General features: G+C 39.0%; 1 protein-coding gene across 4 annotated transcripts; it reads left to right on the forward strand.

The window, feature by feature from the left end:
* The first annotated feature begins 1,308 nt into the window (after window positions 1-1,308).
* LOC307262727 (uncharacterized protein) lies at window positions 1,309-20,728 on the forward strand. Of its 4 annotated transcripts, none has more exons than XM_080043690.1 (22): window positions 1,309-1,430; window positions 3,171-3,218; window positions 3,510-3,536; window positions 3,947-4,015; window positions 4,111-4,143; window positions 4,339-4,422; window positions 4,796-4,864; window positions 5,193-5,222; window positions 5,523-5,555; window positions 6,346-6,396; window positions 10,825-10,887; window positions 11,006-11,068; window positions 11,239-11,274; window positions 12,408-12,455; window positions 12,611-12,637; window positions 13,092-13,127; window positions 14,214-14,255; window positions 17,200-17,253; window positions 18,281-18,355; window positions 18,982-19,014; window positions 19,716-19,766; window positions 20,391-20,728. In XM_080043690.1, exons 1-22 carry the CDS (start codon window positions 1,364-1,366, stop codon window positions 20,393-20,395), a joined length of 1,044 nt encoding a protein of 347 aa, XP_079899816.1. In that variant the 5' UTR covers window positions 1,309-1,363; the 3' UTR covers window positions 20,396-20,728. The 4 variants fall into 4 exon arrangements, with proteins under 4 accessions (XP_079899816.1, XP_079899817.1, XP_079899818.1 ...); XM_080043691.1 differs by having other exon boundaries at window positions 19,719-19,766; XM_080043692.1 differs by having other exon boundaries at window positions 14,214-14,246.
* The last annotated feature ends 305 nt before the right edge of the window (window positions 20,729-21,033 follow it).

Consider the following 21,033-nt stretch of genomic DNA (forward strand, 5'->3'; position numbering starts at 1 on the left):
ATGTAGGCAGCTTAAGATTTTTAATTGGCCTCAAAACGTAAAGATCGAGTGCAGACTGCCTTGAAAATTTGAGTTTTCCTAACATAATTTTTACAGTGTGCAGTGGATGATCCTAGAGTTTGGTGTTGATATGACCACGGGCTAATGCTTCCTGTACACAGTCTCAACAGACTCTAGTCACACTGTGTTGTTTCCCCAGAGACCTTTACTGTAAGTGAGATCACAATGTTCTTCTGTAGAAAACCTTGGAAACTTCCTAAATTTCAAGTGAGGTGGAAGCCTTAAGGGCATATTTTATTTCAGTTTAATGTGTGCGTGTGTGTTGTGTGTTTGTTTCCATATTGTTGCGTGCTTTTCACTAAATTGTACCTTCCTCAGGTGACTCCCTCCGAAACACACACACACACACACACACACACACACACACACACACACACACACACACACACACACAAGGGTACCATAATGGAGAAAACACTGTGTGTGTGTGTGTGTGTGTGTGTGTGTGTGTGTCTGAAGGTATTTTACTGTGCTGCTGTGGAAAGAATCCTAATAGTTGCCATCCTTCCTAACTGGTCTGGGAACTGTTTTATAAGAACCACAGAGCCCCCAGGACGGTGGACATCCTCTCTCTTATCTAACACATTCTGCTTGTACTTGTAGCATCAGGTACTGCTGCTGTTTGCTGTTTGTTTTCGTCCTCTACTTGACTGTGACAGAAAGCATTTGATCTACACCCAGTAAAACAGACAAAGACACAACGATAAATTATCAGGAAGTACATTTCTGACTTGTGCTTTCAGAAAAATGTGAATTATTGCAAAGATATGTACAGTATAGTCAGTGTTGATAAAAACGTGTAACAAAATATGACACTAAAAAGTCACATGCCAACAAAATATGCAACTGAGTTTGTTGCAGATGGAGGGTGTGGGTTTTCAGATGCAGGAGAAAATATGAAATCACACTTCCCTTGTGTTTGTGCTTTCTCAGCTAATGGAAATGGACCAAAATGTGCAGTTGGCTTTGCCCCATCAGACCTGTGTGTGTGTGTGTGTGTGTGTGTGTGTGTGTGTGTGTGTGTGTGTGTGTGTGTGTGTGTGTGTGTGTGTGTGTGTGTGTGTGTGTGTGTGTGTGTGTGTGTGTGTGTGTGTGTGTGTGTGTGTGTGTGTGTGTGTGTGTGTGTGTGTGTGTGTGTGTGTGTGTGTGCAGAGGGCAGGCCTGGGCAGTGGGTGTGTATCAAGGAGAAGACCATATATAAGGCCAACAGGGCAGTTTGGGCTTTAGGTATCCATCTATCCGTCCATCCATCTATCCATCCATCTGTCCATCCATTCCTCTTTTCGTTCCGTTCTCCTGCATCATGCTGTTTCGAGCTCTTCTCCAGACGTCGCTGGTCCTCTGGTTGGCTGAGCAAACTCTGCAAGGCGGTAAGACATACATTGCATATTGCATATGTCAAGATATAGTACATGGTTGTAGGCTATCATCAGCATTTTCTATGAACCATGTATTCAGTTTTTTTTATCAGATTTAAGTTCAGCCAGAATTTTAAAAAGATTTGGTTATTTTCAGTGTAATTTGAAAAATGTTACACAGAAAAATTGATAATTTTATAATTATTGTGCTCATGTTGAAATGTTAAATTACTCAAAATGCATCTAATGCTAATAAATTCTAATTTCTATTAATTTTAATCAAAAATAATCAAGTATTTGATAATTGATGTGATGATATTTAATGTAGATTATTTGTTGAAAACGGCGTGATCATAAGGTTGAAGAAATATATTGAAAACTGAAATATTTGTTGAAATAACTTACAAAATTACGTAAAACTTTTGACTTCACCGAAAACCTCAAGCACAGTCTTTTTATTTCTGCAGTAACCTGTATTATTAATTGTACATTTTCATAGTTGTATTCACACTATTAGTATTCAGAAGTTATGGCTACTGTTATTCACTTTATCAACGAGCGTTTATGTATCATGTGTCAACTATAAGAAATTGAAAACTGAAAAATTGGTTGAAAATACTCACAAATTACTTTTAACTTCACCAAAAATAAAGCACCTTCTGGTCATTTCTGCACTAACCTCTTATAATTGTATGTAAAATTCTCATTGCTATAGTTGCCATTATATTTACACTATTAGTATTCATAATTTATGGCTGCTGCTGTTGTTCACTGTATCAAAGAGCGTTTATAAGTCAAGTGTCAACCATATGATTTCACCTTCAAAGCTGCAGCGGCATCAGCATCTTCCACTGACTCACTCTCTCTCACCTACTTGTCAAATCCCGTGTGTGTGAGAGTGTGTCAGAGTCGCTGGTGGTTGATATCAGTTTATTTCTTTTGAATCAAAGGATGAAGCCATGAATGAGGTGGCAGTGGGAGGTAAAATCTGACGAGCGATTGTGAGAAGAACTAACAGACATCCACACAGTCAGTCAGTCAGTCAGTCGCTCCAGTCTCCATCAATGGATTATCTGTCTAGTGTCTAGTCCTGTTGACAAGCCACAGACCGCAGAATATGAAACACCAAAGTGGCATTTATAGTCAGTAGTTTGAAGCCTGAATTCCTATTGTCCTAAATAAGTCTCTTGAAGTACTCACCTAATCGGGCATAGTATTTAAGGACGTTAAAGTGAATTAAAACTAACTTTTAAATAATTTCAAAGGACTCAAAGGAAATCTATAATTTTATTCAAGCAAATAACTTGACTAAAAAAATATAAAGAGACCTATCCATGTCAAGGAGTTTATTCATTATTCCCAACAGTCTTCAGTTTTTTGCACAATTGCTAATCATTTGTTCACACTGTTGTAATTCATTTTAATTGTGCGTCATGCCTTATTCATTATAGCCCTTGTTGTCATCATGCAGGATTAACATATATGTATACTCATCTGTTTATTGTGTCTGCATTTCATTTATTTTTTTTCCTATTTTCATGGCCTATTTCTATTTAATTTGAATTAATTTCATTATTTTCCCCATTTTGGTATTTGGTCTACATATTACTGCAGTTGTTGTTGAATAAACAGTAATACATTTCTATTAATTCATTCACATAATACATTTGGGATCATGTTAAAATTAGCTAATAAAGTACTTTCAAATTAAAACTAAATTCCCAAAATGTTATTTTGTGTTACATTTTTCAGGGGTTAGACCTCAAAGCGTGTCCTATGGGAGAATGCTGGCATCCAGAGGTACGTCAATACATTTGACAATATTTTTTAACTTTTTAAATTACTGCTTTAAATATTATTATTAATTTTTTTAGTGTATTACCTTTCATACTAATGTAATTTATGCCTTCTCAAGTTCAACTAGCTAAGTTTTGAGATCTATTTTGAACAAGTTAGCTTGGAACGTTAGCATGAATATAGGTTTGACATATTTGATACCTCAAGTGACATGATATTGTTGGCTAACAATAAACAAAAATTTCTTAAAGTTTGTAACTCTCTTATTTGTGTCCTGGTTTTGTCTTTTCTCAGGTGTCGGCATTGGAATGAGAAATGGAGGTTTGTGGCTTTCTTTTACACCAACATGTAACTTAGCTTAGGCTGCTAGTAAAAAAAGTGTAGTCAAAAAAATAATGCCACCACATTAGCACCTTCACTGATTTATCTAAAGCTGTGTGTGTATTGTAAACTGTGCCATCATGACTGGGCCATAGGTGTCCCCTTCTAACACACATTTAAAACAATGTTTATTGTGTGTACTCCATCCTATTGGCTACATGTGCTGTAGTAGGTAACATGTACCTGGGTGTTTTACCACAACAGATTTGAAATTAGTTATGTTTCAGCTTTAAATGAAATGCTTCTATGCTAGTTAACTTAGATAGACGTATGACACATTACATTTAATCATAATAATGAATGTACTAGGAAAATAATTATCTGCTTTTTTCCTTCTACTTTATCCTTAGTTGGAGTCGGCGCCCTCGGAGCACTGGGGAGCCGATATGCAGCCGACAAAGCAGCAATGAAGTCTGGAAGTATGTTTGACGGCACAGTGCACACAGCATTGTCTTATATTACTTTAAAATTCAGATGAGTCATTTTTGTATTTTTTCTATTTGTTTAATCTTAGTGGGACGTTATGCCGGAGCTCAGCTTGGTGTTGGTAAGATAAGGACAACTCTATGTCATATAAGTTGCAGAATTGAATTAGTAAAACCTGTTTGGTAGAGACATTTTTTTTTTAGGTAAATTCAAAAGTCAAAAAAATTCTGCCTCTCGGAAGACTGACTGAAGATATTCTTTGGTAGATTCTTCTGTTCAACAACAATGTGAATGTTAATGTTTATTGTTTTCCCAGGAGGCTACAGAGGTCTTGGAATGGGAGGTCGAGGTCTCGGCATGAGACAAGGTGGATATGGAGGCCAGGGCATGGGAGCCTACGGTACATACATGATACTACCATTTATCAAACACTCACATGACTGGCTTTTTATTGTCGTCCATTGATTTCAATCTACAGCCCTGGAAAAAATTAAGAGACCAGTCTGGATTTTTCTTAAATCTGTATCTCTCCATTACTTATTGAAAATTCTCTAAATGACAATATTTTTAAATTTGGTATAAATGTTGTCAGTAGTTTATATTATAAAATCAAAATGTTCCTTTTACTCAAACATATGCCTCTTCAGAGTAAAATAAGAGACACTGAACATTTGGAGTTGTCGTTTAATTTTTTCCGGAGCTGTATGTGTGTATGTGTGTAAAGACTCATTGACATACTGTGCATTGACATCAAATCTCTCTTGACATTGCAGGTGCAGGAATGGGATTGGGAACTGGACTCAATGGACTTGGAATGGGTTTGGGCCAGGGAGCAAAACGTGGTAAGACTGACAGATAAAGTAATGATGATGCATGCAGAGTTTGGTAAAAAATAAATAAAAAATAAATAAAAGCTAAAATGGGGCTGAGCCAATGAATGAGGGAGATTAAATGTATACAACACACCATATTTTTTCTTTGTGAAGCATTTTATACATGTCTTCCTGATTAAAAATGATTGTATGTTTTTAAGGGGCTTTAACCTGAAGTAGTTCTTTGTCGGAAAGCGGCCTGTGTAATCTATTGGGGAAGAAGAAGAATCTATCAGTGGGGGTTTTATCAAATCTTTGCAAATAAAACTAAAAATCTCCATTTTTTCTGACTTTCCAGCTTACGGTGCTGGCCTTGGAACTCTTCCAGGTAAGACATTATCAATGTTTTCCTTGCATTGTTTTCCCCGTATGAGAGTAAACACACTAAATCACACTGTCTGCATGCAGCACTGTTTTGTCTGATAAATCTCGGCTAAGTGGCACTCTCTCCTTGCCTGAAAACATGATATATGGGGCGGACTGCATCTCGGAAAATTATTTATGTGTCCTTTTTAAACACAGAACCCCTCCCATGGCATTGGTGGTGATGTAATCAGAGTGCAGGTCAGATTTAAATATGGAAATAAGTCCTCTCAACTTGTCTTTTTGTTGTTGTTTTTCTTGATAGGATATGGAGCTGGAATGGGCTATGCACGACCAGGTACGTGATAAATCAGGTCTTACTGTACTCCCCATTACCCTTTACTTGTTCCATTTAGCTCAGGTATTTTCCCATGTCCTCTAGCTTTTGCCACAAACACACAATTATTCTGTACGTTATGGATATAATCAGGTTCAACAAAAGAGAATGTAGTTATTATTTGATTGTTAATCATCACTTTCATGAGGTAACTTGGTGGTTAACATATTTTCTTAAAGGTGCAGTGTGTAGATGGTGTTTCAATTTTTCAGAAAAGACTCGGTAGAAATGGAATATTATATTCATCATGAGTATGTTTTAATTAGTGTATAATCGCCTGGAGAAATATGTTTTTTATTAGCTTAGAATGAGTTTTATATCTACATAGGAACATGGTGAGACACCATGTCTCTCTGGGTAATTATAGTGGGCGTCCTGGGGAAACGCACCTGTTTGAAGACCAAGAAGAAGTACTATAGAATAAATACTAAAATACATTGTCTCCTCATCACTTGATATTGTGGAAAGACTTGAGGCAGTGGTGGATGATGCCATCTTTAGTAACTAGCTTATTGTCCTTAAAGGCCACTGTAGCTTCACAGTAAATCATCCCAACGGGTGGCGTTTGCAAGGGAGTGTTGCCATTTAGAACTTTAACCACTAGATGGCGCCAGAATACTCCTATACTACACACTGCACCTTTAACATAACAATACAGTGATGCTCGCCTTTGCAAATAAGTAATGTAATGTAATGCCTCTCTGGCCAATGGTGTATCAATGACAGCCCACTCCCTGTCTGCTGTCATTAGGAATCGGATTTGGGTATTCCTATGGACTCAGAGTTAAGGGACTGAAATCTGGTAAAACCTTCACCACAGAAACATGTGGCCGTTGTGTTTGTTAGTCTGTCTCCGTCTGTGTTGTCTGTAACTTCAGTCAAAATGGTTTCTTGAGATTCACTGATGTCAAGTCCATGCCAGCGTTTGTTTGCATGAAATTCCTTGTCCGTTATAATCAGTTCTGTCTTGTTTTTATGTTGTGTGTGTGATTGCACGGTTTTTATTTGTCCGTGTTTGTCTATCAGTGTTTCATCTGTGTTGCATGTTGCACGAGTTCCGCAGCTCTTGTTACCACGGTTTCCATCTGACAGTTGATGGATGTGGGTGAAGTACTCTGTGGTTTACAAGAGCTGAAAGGGACGGAGGTTATGCAAACTAAATACACACTAACGACTCAATTATGAAAAGATTATGGAGATACTTTGATAATTGGCAAAACAGAATGCAAACAAGAATTTTTCTCATTTATTTGGGTAAAAAACACACTTTGCTTACTTTGTGGGAAATACTAGGTTAGTGATAGCGATAAAGTTATTACAATTGGTTAACTAATTCTGGTCACAGTTCTGGTTCTGATTTGTAGCTGCTCTGATTGCGAATTTTCTGACCGATATTATGATTTGAATTGTGATATCATTTCCTAAAGTTAAGTTGAATCTTCGCTGTGTCACAGTTTTAATAGAGACCATGTCTTTAGTGAGGTAGAGCAGTATGGCGTCGGTTCCCTCACTTTTTGACTTGGTTGATGGTTTTGCCTCATGATGTGGCCACTGGGTCAACAAAGGCTTAACACAATACCTTATTTTGTTGACCGTCTGTCGTCTCAAACCCCAAATACTCCCTTCACTGTCCAACGTTGCTTTTCCTGACGTTTTAAGTGTGTACTGGGCTGTAAAGATGAAATTATGTCAGTCTGTTGCAAAATCGTTTTCATTTGTAAAACATTTGCCGTGTACTGTAAGTTTCTTCTTTCATGTCCCGTCAATGTTCGGGATCAATAAAGTATCTATCTATCTATCTATCTATCTATCTATCTATCTATCTATCTATCTATCTATCTATCTATCTATCTATCTATCTATCTATCTATCTATCTATCTATCTATCTATCTATCTATCTATCTATCTATCTATCTATCTATCTATCTATCTATCTATCTATCTATCTATCTATCTATCTATCTATCTATCTATCTATCTATCTATCTATCTATCTATCTACCAAACTTTATCAGTCGTCTTTGTCTGGTGTGTTTTATGGCATTTCAACAGTTGTTGTCATGTCATGTTTTTCTGTACTGTGTGTGTCCTTTCAAAGTGTAGTTACAACCGTGCGTTGTCTCTATGACGATTCTGTCCTTTGAAACTGGACTGATTTCAAGCCATAATGGATTTCGTCTTGTCTCCATTTGGTCTTGGGTTTCTCCACGTGAGTTCTGACTACTCTCTGGATGATGTGATGCTCTGAAACACACATCAGTCGAAAGACAAGACAGTCAATAATGTCGCCACTGACTACTACAGTCTACTACAGTGTGCTGCTGTTGACTCCCCTCAAAGAAACACTGCTGTACTATGAGCCACCGAGAAGTTGTGACTACATGCTGATGTTTCTCTGCCAGGTGTGCCTACAGCAGACTTGGGCGGACGTCCTGAGATGGCCAATCTGGGTCAGGCTGAGGCGAAGGGACCGAAGAGCGGAGGACTTGGTCCCCAATACGGGAAACCAGACGGGACTCTTGGACACGAGATGCCCATTCTGGTTAGAGGCGGTAGATTGGGTCCCTCCGCTCATGAATCCCAGGGAGCAACTGGCTTTAGACCATTTGGACTGCCACACGGAGGAGAGGGCAAAAGCATCGAAGATAAACAGAGGAAACTAATGGCAGCTCTAGAGGCACAAAGACACATTCAGGATCCCAGACGGGGTGTAGGAAGCCAGGGGGCCGCATTGTCCACTGGAGGAGTAAGACCGCAGCTACCTCATGATAAAGACGATGGCAGACATTTGGGATTGTCTCCTCAGGTACAGGGGGTGAGAGACTACGATTTACCTTTACAGCAACAGAAGCCACGAGGCAAAGACTGTGGACCCAATAATCGTGGTTTGCCAGATGGTTCAGAACTCGACAGGCTTGAGCTTATGGGTTCAGACGCGCAGAGGGCTCATAGTTTAGGGCCTCACGCCGATAAAGAAGGAAAATATCTCGGACGTGGAAGTCCACAAGCGCAAGGAGAGCGACCCTATCAACTGCCTCTTTCACAACCTCACGATTATCCAAGAAATATGTTCCCTCTTCAAAACGGTCAGGCAAACGGACAGGGTGTTAGAGAACCTGGCCTTATTGCTAAGGAGAAAAGTGGTTCTAGAGTGGGTCACGGTTCTCAAAATCTTCAGGTACAACAAGGAGCGGGCAGCTATGGACCGGTGGTACCAGGGGAACGTGGAACCCAAAGTTTAGGCATCGTAGAAGGGCAGGAAGTTCCAGGCTTAACTGCTGATGGACATAACGCTAAACATCTTGCCCATGCCGAACACGATTTCAAAAAGTCAAAATCTCTCGTTAACCAAGGACAGACTGGGGGGAAAGCCCCGGCAACAAGTAAGAGCAACGCTTTGTCTTTATACACTCATTCTTGAGCTCAATACCATGTGCTTTTCGCTTTATTTTACTATCCATCCAACCAATGACATGACATGTATATTCTCACATTCAAGGAATTTGCTGTGGTCATATCATGCACACAATACATATAGAAATAATATAAACGTTGATAATATAAATATGGCATCTTAAAGAATATGAAGTATGTACAGTAACATATTATAGTACAGACATGTGTGCAACTATCTATTTAAAAAGAGGAGCTGTAAAATTGTGCATAATGAACAAAATCAAAACTGTTTGTAAAATACAGAGTAAGATATACAGAACTGTGTTAATGTAACACATTTTTCAACTGGACCTGTTAATATCTTTGCTAGATGACTTATATAGTATACCATTTACTAGACAGCCTGCTCAGCCTCCATATCAAGTAACCAGTCCCATAACGCTGCTAAATATATCTTCCAGTTACACTCACATGGTTTCCATTTCATGTGCCGCACTATACAGTAAGCGACTTATATTTATCCACAACACGCTGCAAACTGGTTAGAATATGAACACACAGTATGCTGCTTGAAGTTAAAATGCATGGATTATCTTGGTTTTTTAAAGACTTTCTAAACTGTGATCAGATTATCAGCTCTCTGATCTGTGACACAAAACTGATTACTGTGTGTGTGTGTGTGTGTGTGTGTGTGTGTGTGTGTGTGTGTGTGTGTGTGTGTGTGTGTGTGTGTGTGTGTGTGTGTGTGTGTGTGTGTGTGTGTGTGTGAGCGACTCAGTATTTATTCTTGTGGTCTTTAAACTGTTGTTGTAATCTCCAGGTCAAAGGCCAATAGCTAGAGTCACCAGTGGCACTATATATGCAAACACTATTTGTATCTCTACTCAATAGTAAAAACTATTAACCTTTGTGTATATTATTTGGCATGCTGATAGGCGTCCTTGTAGAATTTCACCTTCGCGCGGATGGAAAGTCATAGCAATCATTAAGCCTTTATCATTGTGAGGTTCAAGCTTCCGAGACAATCTTTTGAGAGATTTATTCATCTGGTATTTTAGTTTTTGTTATTCGGGCTAGAAGAGCGTGTACAAGGTGCTAAAATCCATCCAACACCGGAAAAGATGTTGAAATCTAGTGCCTGTGTTTTCGTTTGTGTTTGTTCCACTGTCAACTGCAAGTGTCAAACAATCCATTAGCAGTAACACAGAAGAGACCGCGCTCTTCTGTGTTATGGAAACAACTGAATGAGGCTGGTTACATTGGGCTAGTTTTATCATGTGTTGATAAAGCACTGAGTAATCCATTCTCATGTGTCTCTCTAGAAATGTTGGCACTAGTGTTTTATATTTGTTGGAAAAATCAGAGATCATGTCGTTTTAGTCCAGAGCAAAAATACATCACGGTAAAAATCAAATAGTTAGGGAAACATACATTTTGCAGTCAACTGACAATTTTTGAGTGTTGAGGCCAACTAAAATTCTGGAGTTTGAAGGAAAACTGCCTGTATTTGAGTCAACTTTTTATCTCTTGTTGTAAAAGAAACACATTTTGAATTCTACTTTCCAAGAATTTAAAAGAATAACAATTGTGCTGACAACTAATTCTCTGTCATACATGTTTATGTCAAACATTAGTGTTATAACTGTCTAAAAAGATAAATTGTCCCAACTCCTGCTTATTTGAAAATTCCTAGTATGTACAACTCAAAACTTGAAGTAAGATTACATTAGAATGATGATGTAGGTAGTTTTCATTCAAACGTCAGACTCTTTTCCTAACTTTTTCATTCATACAGTGAGGACATTTTGCTGATCTTGTGTAAACTCTCCGCAGGTTACATTGGTGGAGCAGGAAACTATCTGGGAACTGGCCTGGGCGTCGGGGGCTACGGGGCAGGTAATGTTAACCACTCACACACACAACACAACAAAACAACACTTCTTGCTAGCAGATGGGAGCTGATGATGTAGATTTAAACAACCTGTGGTAATGTGTTCCTTTGTTCTGCCAACAGATCTGGGACAGGGAGCGTACCTGGGTGGCGCAGCTGGCAAACTTGCTTCCAAGGGCTTACATTGTAATTATTATTATTTATTTTCATTTTTGTTTCATGCTCTCAGTTTTTCCTGTTGCACACATGTCCTCACTCCTAACTCTCTCTCTCTCTCTCTCTCTCTCTCTCTCTCTCTCTCTCTCTCTCTCTCTCTCTCTCTCTCTCTCTCTCTCTCTCTCTTAAATAAATCTCAGCCGCTCTCGGACAGGGCGGGTATCCCCAAGGTGCTGGTAAGTAAAACTACTCTGTCTGAAGCCGGGTTTTTTAATTTATAAAGCTATATTGCGTAACTTTTTCAAATAATTTAATGTCCGTAACATTCAAGCCCTCCCCGAATAAGTTGACACAAATTTGATTAAGTCTATCGGCTCCACAAAACTCTCTGTATTTCTCAGTATGGCAGCGTTAACAAACTGGTGTCCCCCCCCTGACACTGGTGCAGGAGCTCAGAGAAATCCCAAGAAGCGCCTACGTTTTTTTCAGATGTTGATTCCATTGCTAAGAAAAAACCTGGATGTACAGCAGAAGGTATAAAATCCATGCGTGATCACCAAAGGCTTACCTCATGTAGATGCACCGACAGTGTTGTTGTAAATACTCAGAATTCCTCTTGGGGGTGACAGAAGTTACACACTGTAGCTTTAACATATTTTATATTCAAACCATTACCTTAATCCACAACCCCTCCAACACCGATCAGATGTAATACTATATTTTGAAGTAATAAATTGAGTGTTTTCAAATACAGCATCTTCAGCTTTATTAACAATCCGAATTTGTTCTCTTGCCATTTGATATTTCATTTGGACGTTCGCCACAAACCTAATGACCCTTTGCAAATGTAAAAACCTTGTCTCTGTAAACACAGACACAAGAGAACAAGGATTTTTTTTCTCTCCACCTGAATTTGAATGATCAGAATGCGAGTGAAGCCCAAGGACATAAAGTAGATCAGATGTCACGCTGCAAAAAAACAAAAAAAAAACAGCCGTTAGTCCTACTTTGCCTTGTAAACCAAAACATTTGCCTGTGAGTCTTTCAAAGAGAAAAAAAAATGTGCTGTGTCTGAGTTTATCTCCACCGTTCATTTGAGGTCAAAAGCTGCTTCTGTATCGTCCTGTCTTATTCTGTTGAATAATTGATAGTGTTTTAAAAAGAACTTACTCACAAACCATTCCAGTCATATCAGAGTCTCTTAGTCCTAGAGCATCAAAATACTTGTATTTCTGTAGCAGCTCTCCAATGCGTCCTGTTGGTCCCAAGTTAAATATTGATGCCTCTCCGTAAACAAATGCAGAAAAAACTCGAAAAAGTCTGTGACCCATGGTGCAATATGTTTTTTTAATGTGTGAATGTATTGCAGGCTACGGTGAGGGAGCGTATCTGGGTGCCATGGCAGGCAATGGCTATGGTAAGTGCAAATTCAAATTCTACCAGGGAAAATTATTGAGAAAACAACACAGAAAAACTATTTGAATTTAAAACCAAAACAGAAAACCATGAAACATTCTCTTTGGTGTCATCTGAATCAAAGCAATGACTGACTTTGTTCTCTTCTCTCTGTAGGCGATGCTTCAAAAGCTCTGGCTGGAGGTATCTGACATGTTGCAGGAGACTTGCTTCAACATTTCCCTTTGTTCTTTTTGTCAGAAATGTCAAAATACAGACCTGACTTAAAACGATTAGCTTTGATTTCAGTTTGTAAGGCGAGACACTGAATGCAAAAACACAGTCTTTTCAAGTAGATTTTGAGATTTTTGGCTATTTTGCTTCCATAACATGTCTTCTTTCATACTAGTATAAATAAAAGGTCCAAATGTACATTTAGGGGATTATTTTCCTAAACATTCTTTGTTAGCGTCTGCATAGTTCTCCTATACAGCCATATTTAACGGCCATTATCTGAACTTTAGTTGTTTTTCATTACTCTGAACCGAAAATCTCAATTTCTAAAGCACGTCAACTAAACTTTCCATAATCATTCTTAGCACTATTCTGAAGGCTATTACAGAAGGATTTGTTCATACCATGCCTTTTCTCTCAACAGGTTATGGGAATGGTTACGGAGATGCTTACGGAGCTGGTGAGTATCATTTAAAGAAAAAATACAGAAGAATTGAGGGGACTACATCTACCTAAAGTGTCATTATGTCACATAAACATTATTATAATGCTAATAAGAGCTATGTTTCAGGACTCGGTTACCCTTCAGAGTTAGCCGATGTTGCCACAAACAAAGCAGGGAAGAGTAGAGGTAACAATTTCACCGGAGTAATAACCCGCTACAACCCGTAACCGTCGATAACACTAACACTAACACGTAGATGCTTAAAAGCCTCTTTAAACCCTTGTCTAAAATAGATAGTAAAAATCTATTTTCTCAATACTTATTGTGTCATAAGAACCAGAGCATAGCCCGCCTCACCGAAACCGAATGTCTTTAAATACCTTTTATTTGGTTGTGTAAATTTGCCTAACTCTTTTCAGATGCTTTACTATCATGCAACTAACTCCCCCAAATGACATAGTTAGAAGGATGTTGTGGATTTGGGTTTAGAGTTTACAGGGGCTTTAACCTCCGACGTTTAACAGCTGAAAAAATAAGAGGCCGTCAAGGAAGAGAGCACAACTTCCTCTGCCATACATCACCAGTGTGGCCGGCTATCCACTGGGTGCTGCTATTGTCTCTTATTTATAATTTATAGAAGCCGACCAGTTAAATCTGGTGGTTTCTGACTTCCGCCTTATGTAGATCCTTTCATATAAGGGTGGTAGGATGGACTAGAGGTGAAGCAAATCCAGTAACCATGAGGTCGCTGGTTGGATCCCCGGCACCGGACAGGAGGGTGTTATTAGTAAAACATAGTGGTGGCTGGTATTACATGTACGGTGCCCACCATCTCTACCATTGTGACCTTGAGCAAGACACATAACACAAAACTGCTCCAGGGGCACTGTAGGCCTACTATGGTTGACCCTGCGCTCTGACCCCCTTTGAAGTGTGATAACTTGAGAGGGGAACTGAGGATATGCAAAAAGACACATTTTGCATATCAACCGTTGACTAATGAAGTAACTTAACTTAACTTTCAACACAGTTTATTTAAAGGCTTTAACATGTAGGCCTGATAGATGTACAGTCTAACATGTATGTGTGTGTTTCTTCCAGCCCTCGGTGCTGGAGCCTATGCTGGACAGGCAGGTGTGTACGGTAAGAGGTTACTATGGCTGCCACACACACAGACATACAGAAATACTAGAAAGTACTGACCGCACAATCCTATTCAAACCATGTCAAATTAAACTTATTTTAATTCAATATTTAGTAATTAGTAACTAACTTAGTAATTAACTTAATCATTTTAACAAAACGTTTGCTACTGTGCTATATCGTAAATTACGTTCCTTACCTCAATATAACCAAGCTAACGGCCCCGTGCTCAGTGGCGGCGGGAACCTGATAAGCCTTTGGCTTCTCCTGCCACCCTTCGGACGATAACACAATATGCAAAGAGAAAATTGTGTATTGTGTGTAATTGTCCGGAAGAATAATAATAACTAGAACTGCAAGCAGTTTTTACCGGGGGCCAAGCCTCCGACGCGACTCGTCGTCAACCGCCGCGCCGGCCGCTCACTTCGCAGAATCTGTGGATGTAAAGTTTTTGACTGTGGGATGTTCGGTTGGAGAGTTATGAGCAAAAGCAGATTGTCAGCCTTGACAAAATGGCTGCCGGAGCTAATTGCACAATGTAATGTCAATGGACATGCTAACATTCCCGCCTTTTTTCTTTGATGGAAAAAAAAAATGTAATTTTATTAAAAAGTCCCTTACACATCAATATTTCTTGGCCATATGTTTTATATAGACTCATGTATGCCCCTTGATGGTTTCCCGTGAGTTTTAAGAAAATTCCTCTGGCCAATTAGGAGATATGAAATTTCCTAATTTATGGCGCCCCCTTATGGCGAAAATGTCCAATTTTTTTATTGAACACAATTAAGGGTAGCCCCAACATATGTCTAAAATTTGGACTTGATCCGATGTATAGCTTTGGATTTATGAATATTTACGTACAAGGAAGTAACAGATAGCTAATTTTCAAATATTCAAAGCGCGACTGTTTCTTTATCGATGGTCGTATCAAAATTCTTTCGCACAAGTTTTTACCGTGTGGGTCGGTAGATGTTCTGTGCAAAGTTTGGTGTCAATTGTCCAAAAATTGTGGGAGGAGTAGCGAAAAATCAGTTTTGCAGTTTTCGCGATTTTGCGAAAAATCTATATATACGGAAATGGGCGTGGCCTATGCCAAAAGATGCAACTGACTCCAGTGCATCTGTGCATATAAAGTTTTTGACTGTGGGAGTTTCGGTGTGGGAGTTATGGCCCCAAACGCGTTTTCTTTGGTGTAGCGCCACCTAGTGGCCGGCATGTCTGAATATTTTTGTCTGCGTAGTCCGGACGGACTTGGATCTAGTCATGCAATTGGCATGTCTGCACCCTTTACGGTTTGGGCTGTGGACACAGTTTTAGGGAGGTACAAATAATAACTAGAACTGCAAGCAGTTTTTACCGGGGGCCAAGCCTCCGACGCAACTCGTCGTCAAGCGCCGCGCCGGCCGCTCACTTCGCGGAATCCGTGGATGTAAAGTTTTTGACCGTGGGATGTTCGGTTGGCGAGTTATGAGCAAAAGCAGATTAAAATGGCGGCCGGAGCTAATTGCACAATGTAATGTCAATGGACATGCTAGCTGAGATTAGCATCCCGCCTTTTTTCTTTGATGGAAAAAAAAAAAATCTAATTTTATTAAAAAGTCCCTTACACATTAATATTTCTTGGCCATATTTTTTATATAGACTCGTGTATGCCCCTTGATGGTTTCCCGTGAGTTTTATGAAATTTCCTCTGGCCAATTAAGAGATATGAAATTTCCTAATTTATGGCGCCCCCTTATGGCAAAATTCTCCAATTTTTTTATTGAACGCAATTAAGGGTAGCCCCAACATATGTCTAAAATTTGGACTTGATCCGACTTATGATTTTGGATTTATGAATTTCTACGTAAAATGTAGCTAATCAACAAATATTTAAAACGCTACCGTTTCTCTATCCATGGTCGGATCAAAATGCTTTAGCACAAGTTTTTTCCGTGTGGGTCGGTAGATGTTCTGTGCAAAGTTTGGTGTCAATTGTCCAAAAATTGTGGGAGGAGTAGCGAAAAATATGTTTTGCAGTTTTCGCGATTTTGCGAAAAATCTTTAATATCGCAAATGGGCGTGGCCTATGCCAAATGATGCAGCTGACTCCAGTGCATCTGTGGATATAAAGTTTTTGACTGTGGGTCGTTCGGTGTGGGAGTTATGACCTCAAACGCGTTTTCCTTTGTTGTAGCGCCACCTAGTGGCCGGCATGTCTGAATTTTTTTGTATGCTGAATGACCACGGACCTGGATCTAGTCATGCAATTGGCATGTCTGCACCCTTTACGGTTTGGGCTGTGCACACAGTTTTGCGCGCGACAAATAATAATAATAACAATCGCCACTAAAACAATAGGGTTCCCTGCCCCGCAGGGCTTGGGAACCGCGTTGCTTTGCATACAGCGGTCCCAGCCTGCTCGGGCTTGGCCCCCTAATAATAATCCTTACAAAAACAATAGGGTTCCCTGCCCCGCAGGGCTTGGGAACCGCGTTGCTTTGCATACAGCGGTCCCAGCCTGCTCGGGCTTGGCCCCCTAATAAAAAGATAAAAGTCGGGAATCAATATGTGTATGTGCAACTGGTGCTAAATATGGTGAGAATGCAACCATTCTGTTGCATTATGAGTCAGACTTCTGGTGAAGTGGCTTTCCATGTATGTGTCACTCCGGGTTGAACCATAGAGGAACCAGTGTATAGCACAGACCTGGTCTAAGGCCAAATGACTCAGTTTGACCATGTGATAAAAAAAATCAAAAAATTGCACTTACATGTCACACCTACACGTAGCACTAACATGTGGTGCTTTGTAGTTTGGTTTATGTGAAGCTAATGCACTTGGGTGATTCTTGCTGTTCTGAGTTTACTCCTTCATGGTTGAATGCACTTATTGGAAGTCGCTTTGGATGAAAGCGTCTGTGAATGAAATGTAAAGTAATGTCATATTTTGTTTCCCATAGGAGCGGGAGCTGCACCTTACGGTAACGCTCCAGTGGTTCCCGCTGGTCTGGAGGGTAAGAGCTTCATGGGTTCAAATATTTCATCTGCTACTGTAAATTAGAATAGAGTTCATTTGTATTATGCATCATAGTACGTTATTTCAAACTTTTTATACCTAATAACAAGTTCTATGGACTACTAGTTTTTGATTGGCTGGGAGGCTGTCTTATAAAATCAGTGAGCGGGTAACATGGTTTGGGTCAACAGTTAGATCACTATACTTCTACATTATATATTGTAAATAAATCTAATAGGTAAACATTTTGGGAAATAGCCCTATTCACAAATGGCAAAATGACTTTTTTAGAATTCTTATTTTGTGCAAATTAAACGAAATCTAACAATAACCGTATTCCCAAAAATGTTGAACTGTTCCTTTAACGTAAGTAACCCCTTACCACAGTACTTCTTACTAAAGCAATACTACTAGTGTATCTGATTCTAGTCCTACAGGATTTCACTATGAGATCAACTGCCTTTGAAACATTTTGCATAAGGAGATTAAGGTTGAACACATTTCCATATGTGGTGTAAGCATTATAGTGCACTGAAAGGAGTCATTGACCTACTTGTTTTCTCTACCTATCCATTCTTTATTGTCATACATTGTATATCATGACCCTTTGGATGGTTTGCAAGAGATCTGTAAGCTAAAGTGTGTTCATGTCAAGTTTAATGCTGTGTTCCTTTGTCACAGTTTCAAGGGCACTACTATGTTTTATGATACAATGACAAAAGTAAACCAGCACTTCCAGCTTTAGGCCGTCAGTTGTTAAAATGCATCAACTAATACATCTATAACAAAATACAAAAAATTATATAATTCTCATTTTGTCAGACCAAAATGATATAATCACTTAGTTTACCACAACATCACAGCTATACAGAACAGCTAAATGCTTTGTTTGTGTGATTTAATGTGAGTCTTATGAGGGCTGGGTATTAAAGTGAATGCAATTTTCTGTCACTATGTGAGAGACAATAAAGTTTTCTGAATTGAATTGAATTGAATTGACTAACGTACGTCCTGTATCTCTTCAGGTGATGGTGGCTACCCCTACGGTGCTCAGCAGGTCGCCCTCGGAGCTGAAGGCGTCAAACCCGCCAAGAACTACGGTATGAGACGAGTGCCTGTGTCAGCGATAAAGAGTGAGAAATGAGAAATATAATGTGATGGAAGATATTACTGCCTGGCCATTCCTTTAAGCAGTGGGCGGTTAGGCTGCTTTTTATTCTACTAAGTAAAATTGTCAAGGGAAAACATCTGAAAAAGGTTTTAGTTAAAATGCAAATTTGGCAAAATCTAACTTATTATTCCCATTCTTAAAAAAATCGGACAATACCTGAACACAACACAGAATCCCATTCACTATGATAATGACTTTCTTTTCCCATCTCTGCCTTTTGCATATTGTACAGACAGCAAACCAGTCTGGGGATCTCAGATAAGGCTAAGCTATGAGGCTGTGTGAGGTGTGATTGTGTCTAAATGTGTGTGTGTGTGTGTGTGTGTGTGTGTGTGTGTGTGTGTGTGTGTGTGTGTGTGTGTGTGTGTGTGTGTGTAGATTTATATTATATATTTTTTTTATTAGTAAAGCTGCTACATCTCAATCCAGAAGTAAAAAATAAATAAAAATAATAATAATTCAAAAATAATAATAACATACAGTAGATATATTTATTTTTGTGTGTGTATTTTCCCCTGGTCTTTTTTAAACAAATGTTGTTTTGTGTTTGATAAGGTTACGGTGCACAGCTCGGAGTCGAAGCCTTGGGTGAGCGTTTACTATCCACTTCCACTCACTTTACTGTGCGTTGCTTCGGCGACCATATTATTAGCAGTGTCATCTTGCATAACATTACAGTGACAGCATACAGTGAGAGATGCACATTTCGCTGTGCCACACATTACCTTTCATTTATAATTATTGTGCAGATTTTAAGGCATATATATAACTGTGCTTATGAATGCATTTTCTCCCCTGAGTAAAGACAAACGCACTGAAGCTATTTTTGGAAAATTAAAGGTGGAGTCAGTGATTCTTGACATAATAACTTTTTGTCAAAATCAGTGAATTTCTCCTTTCGATCTGCTTCCTGTCCGTACTGTGCAGATTGTGAGGAGATATTCCCTGATTTGACAAAAAAGGGATTTAGTCAACAATCATTCTCCAGAATCACTGACTCCACCTTTAACTACAACCCACCTACATATATTCTCACATGCCCTTAACATGTACTTTTACTTCAAATTTATTTCACGCTAAAAGAACAACTGCATGCATTATGGATTATTTTCCACTCAAAAAGGCAGTATGTGGCCTGTACATATAGAATAAGCTGAGCACTCCAACACAAGTCAAAAACCCTTTGTTGTGAGGTTTAACTTGAAACTGTCAAAACCTATTTTTGATACTGCCACTACTGCAGTTTCCCTCTGAGCATTAATAACATTGAACTGTGTTGATCCTTCTAGCAGAGAGAGAGCAAGCTGGCAAATATGGCGCAGGGAATGGTGGATACAAAGGTGAGAATCAAGGAAGGTTTATTTTAGATTAAAGGTGGAGTCAGCAATTCTGTACAACGCTTGTTGTCAAAATCACTTTTTGTCAAAATCAGTAAGGATCTTATCATGTTCTGCTACCTGTAAGTACTGTGTGTGTGCTGAAAAAATCTGGTGTTAATACACAGCCTGAGCTCTGCAAACCTTTATGTAAACAAAGGGGTCCTCTCTAGATAGCAACATGCCTGTTTACAGAGCATAGGCTGTGTATTATTCTATAGCTAGCAACATGCCTGTTTACAGAGCATAGGCTGTGTATTATCACCAGATTTTCTTTCAGAGCACACACACAGTACGGACAGGTAGTGGATCATGAAGAGATATTTGCTGTTTTGAACAAAAAGTGATTTTAACAACAAGCATTTTCCAGAATCGCTGACTCAACTTTTAATTGGTGCACGACAGTCATATGAAAATTGCATCAAACTGAGTTAAAAGTTAAAGCAAGTTCTCTCAACTTAAAAGCAAATTTCCTCCGACGTACAGTAACTATTGAATATATGATTTGTTACCATGGACGTTCGATTATCAGTGTATACAGTACATGTTATTGTCACCAATGTCTGACCCATTGTCTCTGTCTTTCAGGCTAAATCAAATGACCTGGACGTCTTCAAGTGGATCTATTCCATAATGTGCTACATTTTTATGTGTTTTTAAAGCTTTTTGTGTGTCTCCCTCCATTGTGTGCCCTGTTGTGTGTGTTGTCTGTTTTGCCCTCTGTTTTAATTTTTCTAAACCTCCTTGTCTGTCTGTGTTTAAGGGCATTTGTAACCCAATATCTGTTTGTCTTGTCGGTCTGAAATCTGCAGCGCCCCACCGGCCTTTACTCTTGTCAACACTGGTGGTGATCGACGCACATATAAATAGATGTAAAGTGCAAGAAAATTGTCTTTATGTTTTTGAAATAAAGATTATTATGACGATTTTACTGTTTGAATCCGATAAATTATCTGTTGAATTGATGCCGAATAGAAGCTTATATAGACACACACTCACCGGCCACTTTATTAGGTACAGCGGTTCAATTTCTTTTTAACACATATAACTTATCAGCCAACCACATGGCAGCAACTCAATGCATTTAGGCATGTAGACCTGGTCAAGACAACTCGTTGAAGTTGAAACCGAGAAACAAAATGGAGAAGAAAGGGGGTTTAAGTAAATAGTTAATAGTATTTATATAGGTTTTTTTCGGAGGGCACTCAAGGACGCTACATAATGTTTACCT

The sequence above is a fragment of the Ammodytes marinus genome, assembly GCF_949987685.1.
Source record: "Ammodytes marinus genome assembly, chromosome: 16".
NCBI classification, from domain to species: Eukaryota; Metazoa; Chordata; class Actinopteri; order Uranoscopiformes; family Ammodytidae; genus Ammodytes; species Ammodytes marinus.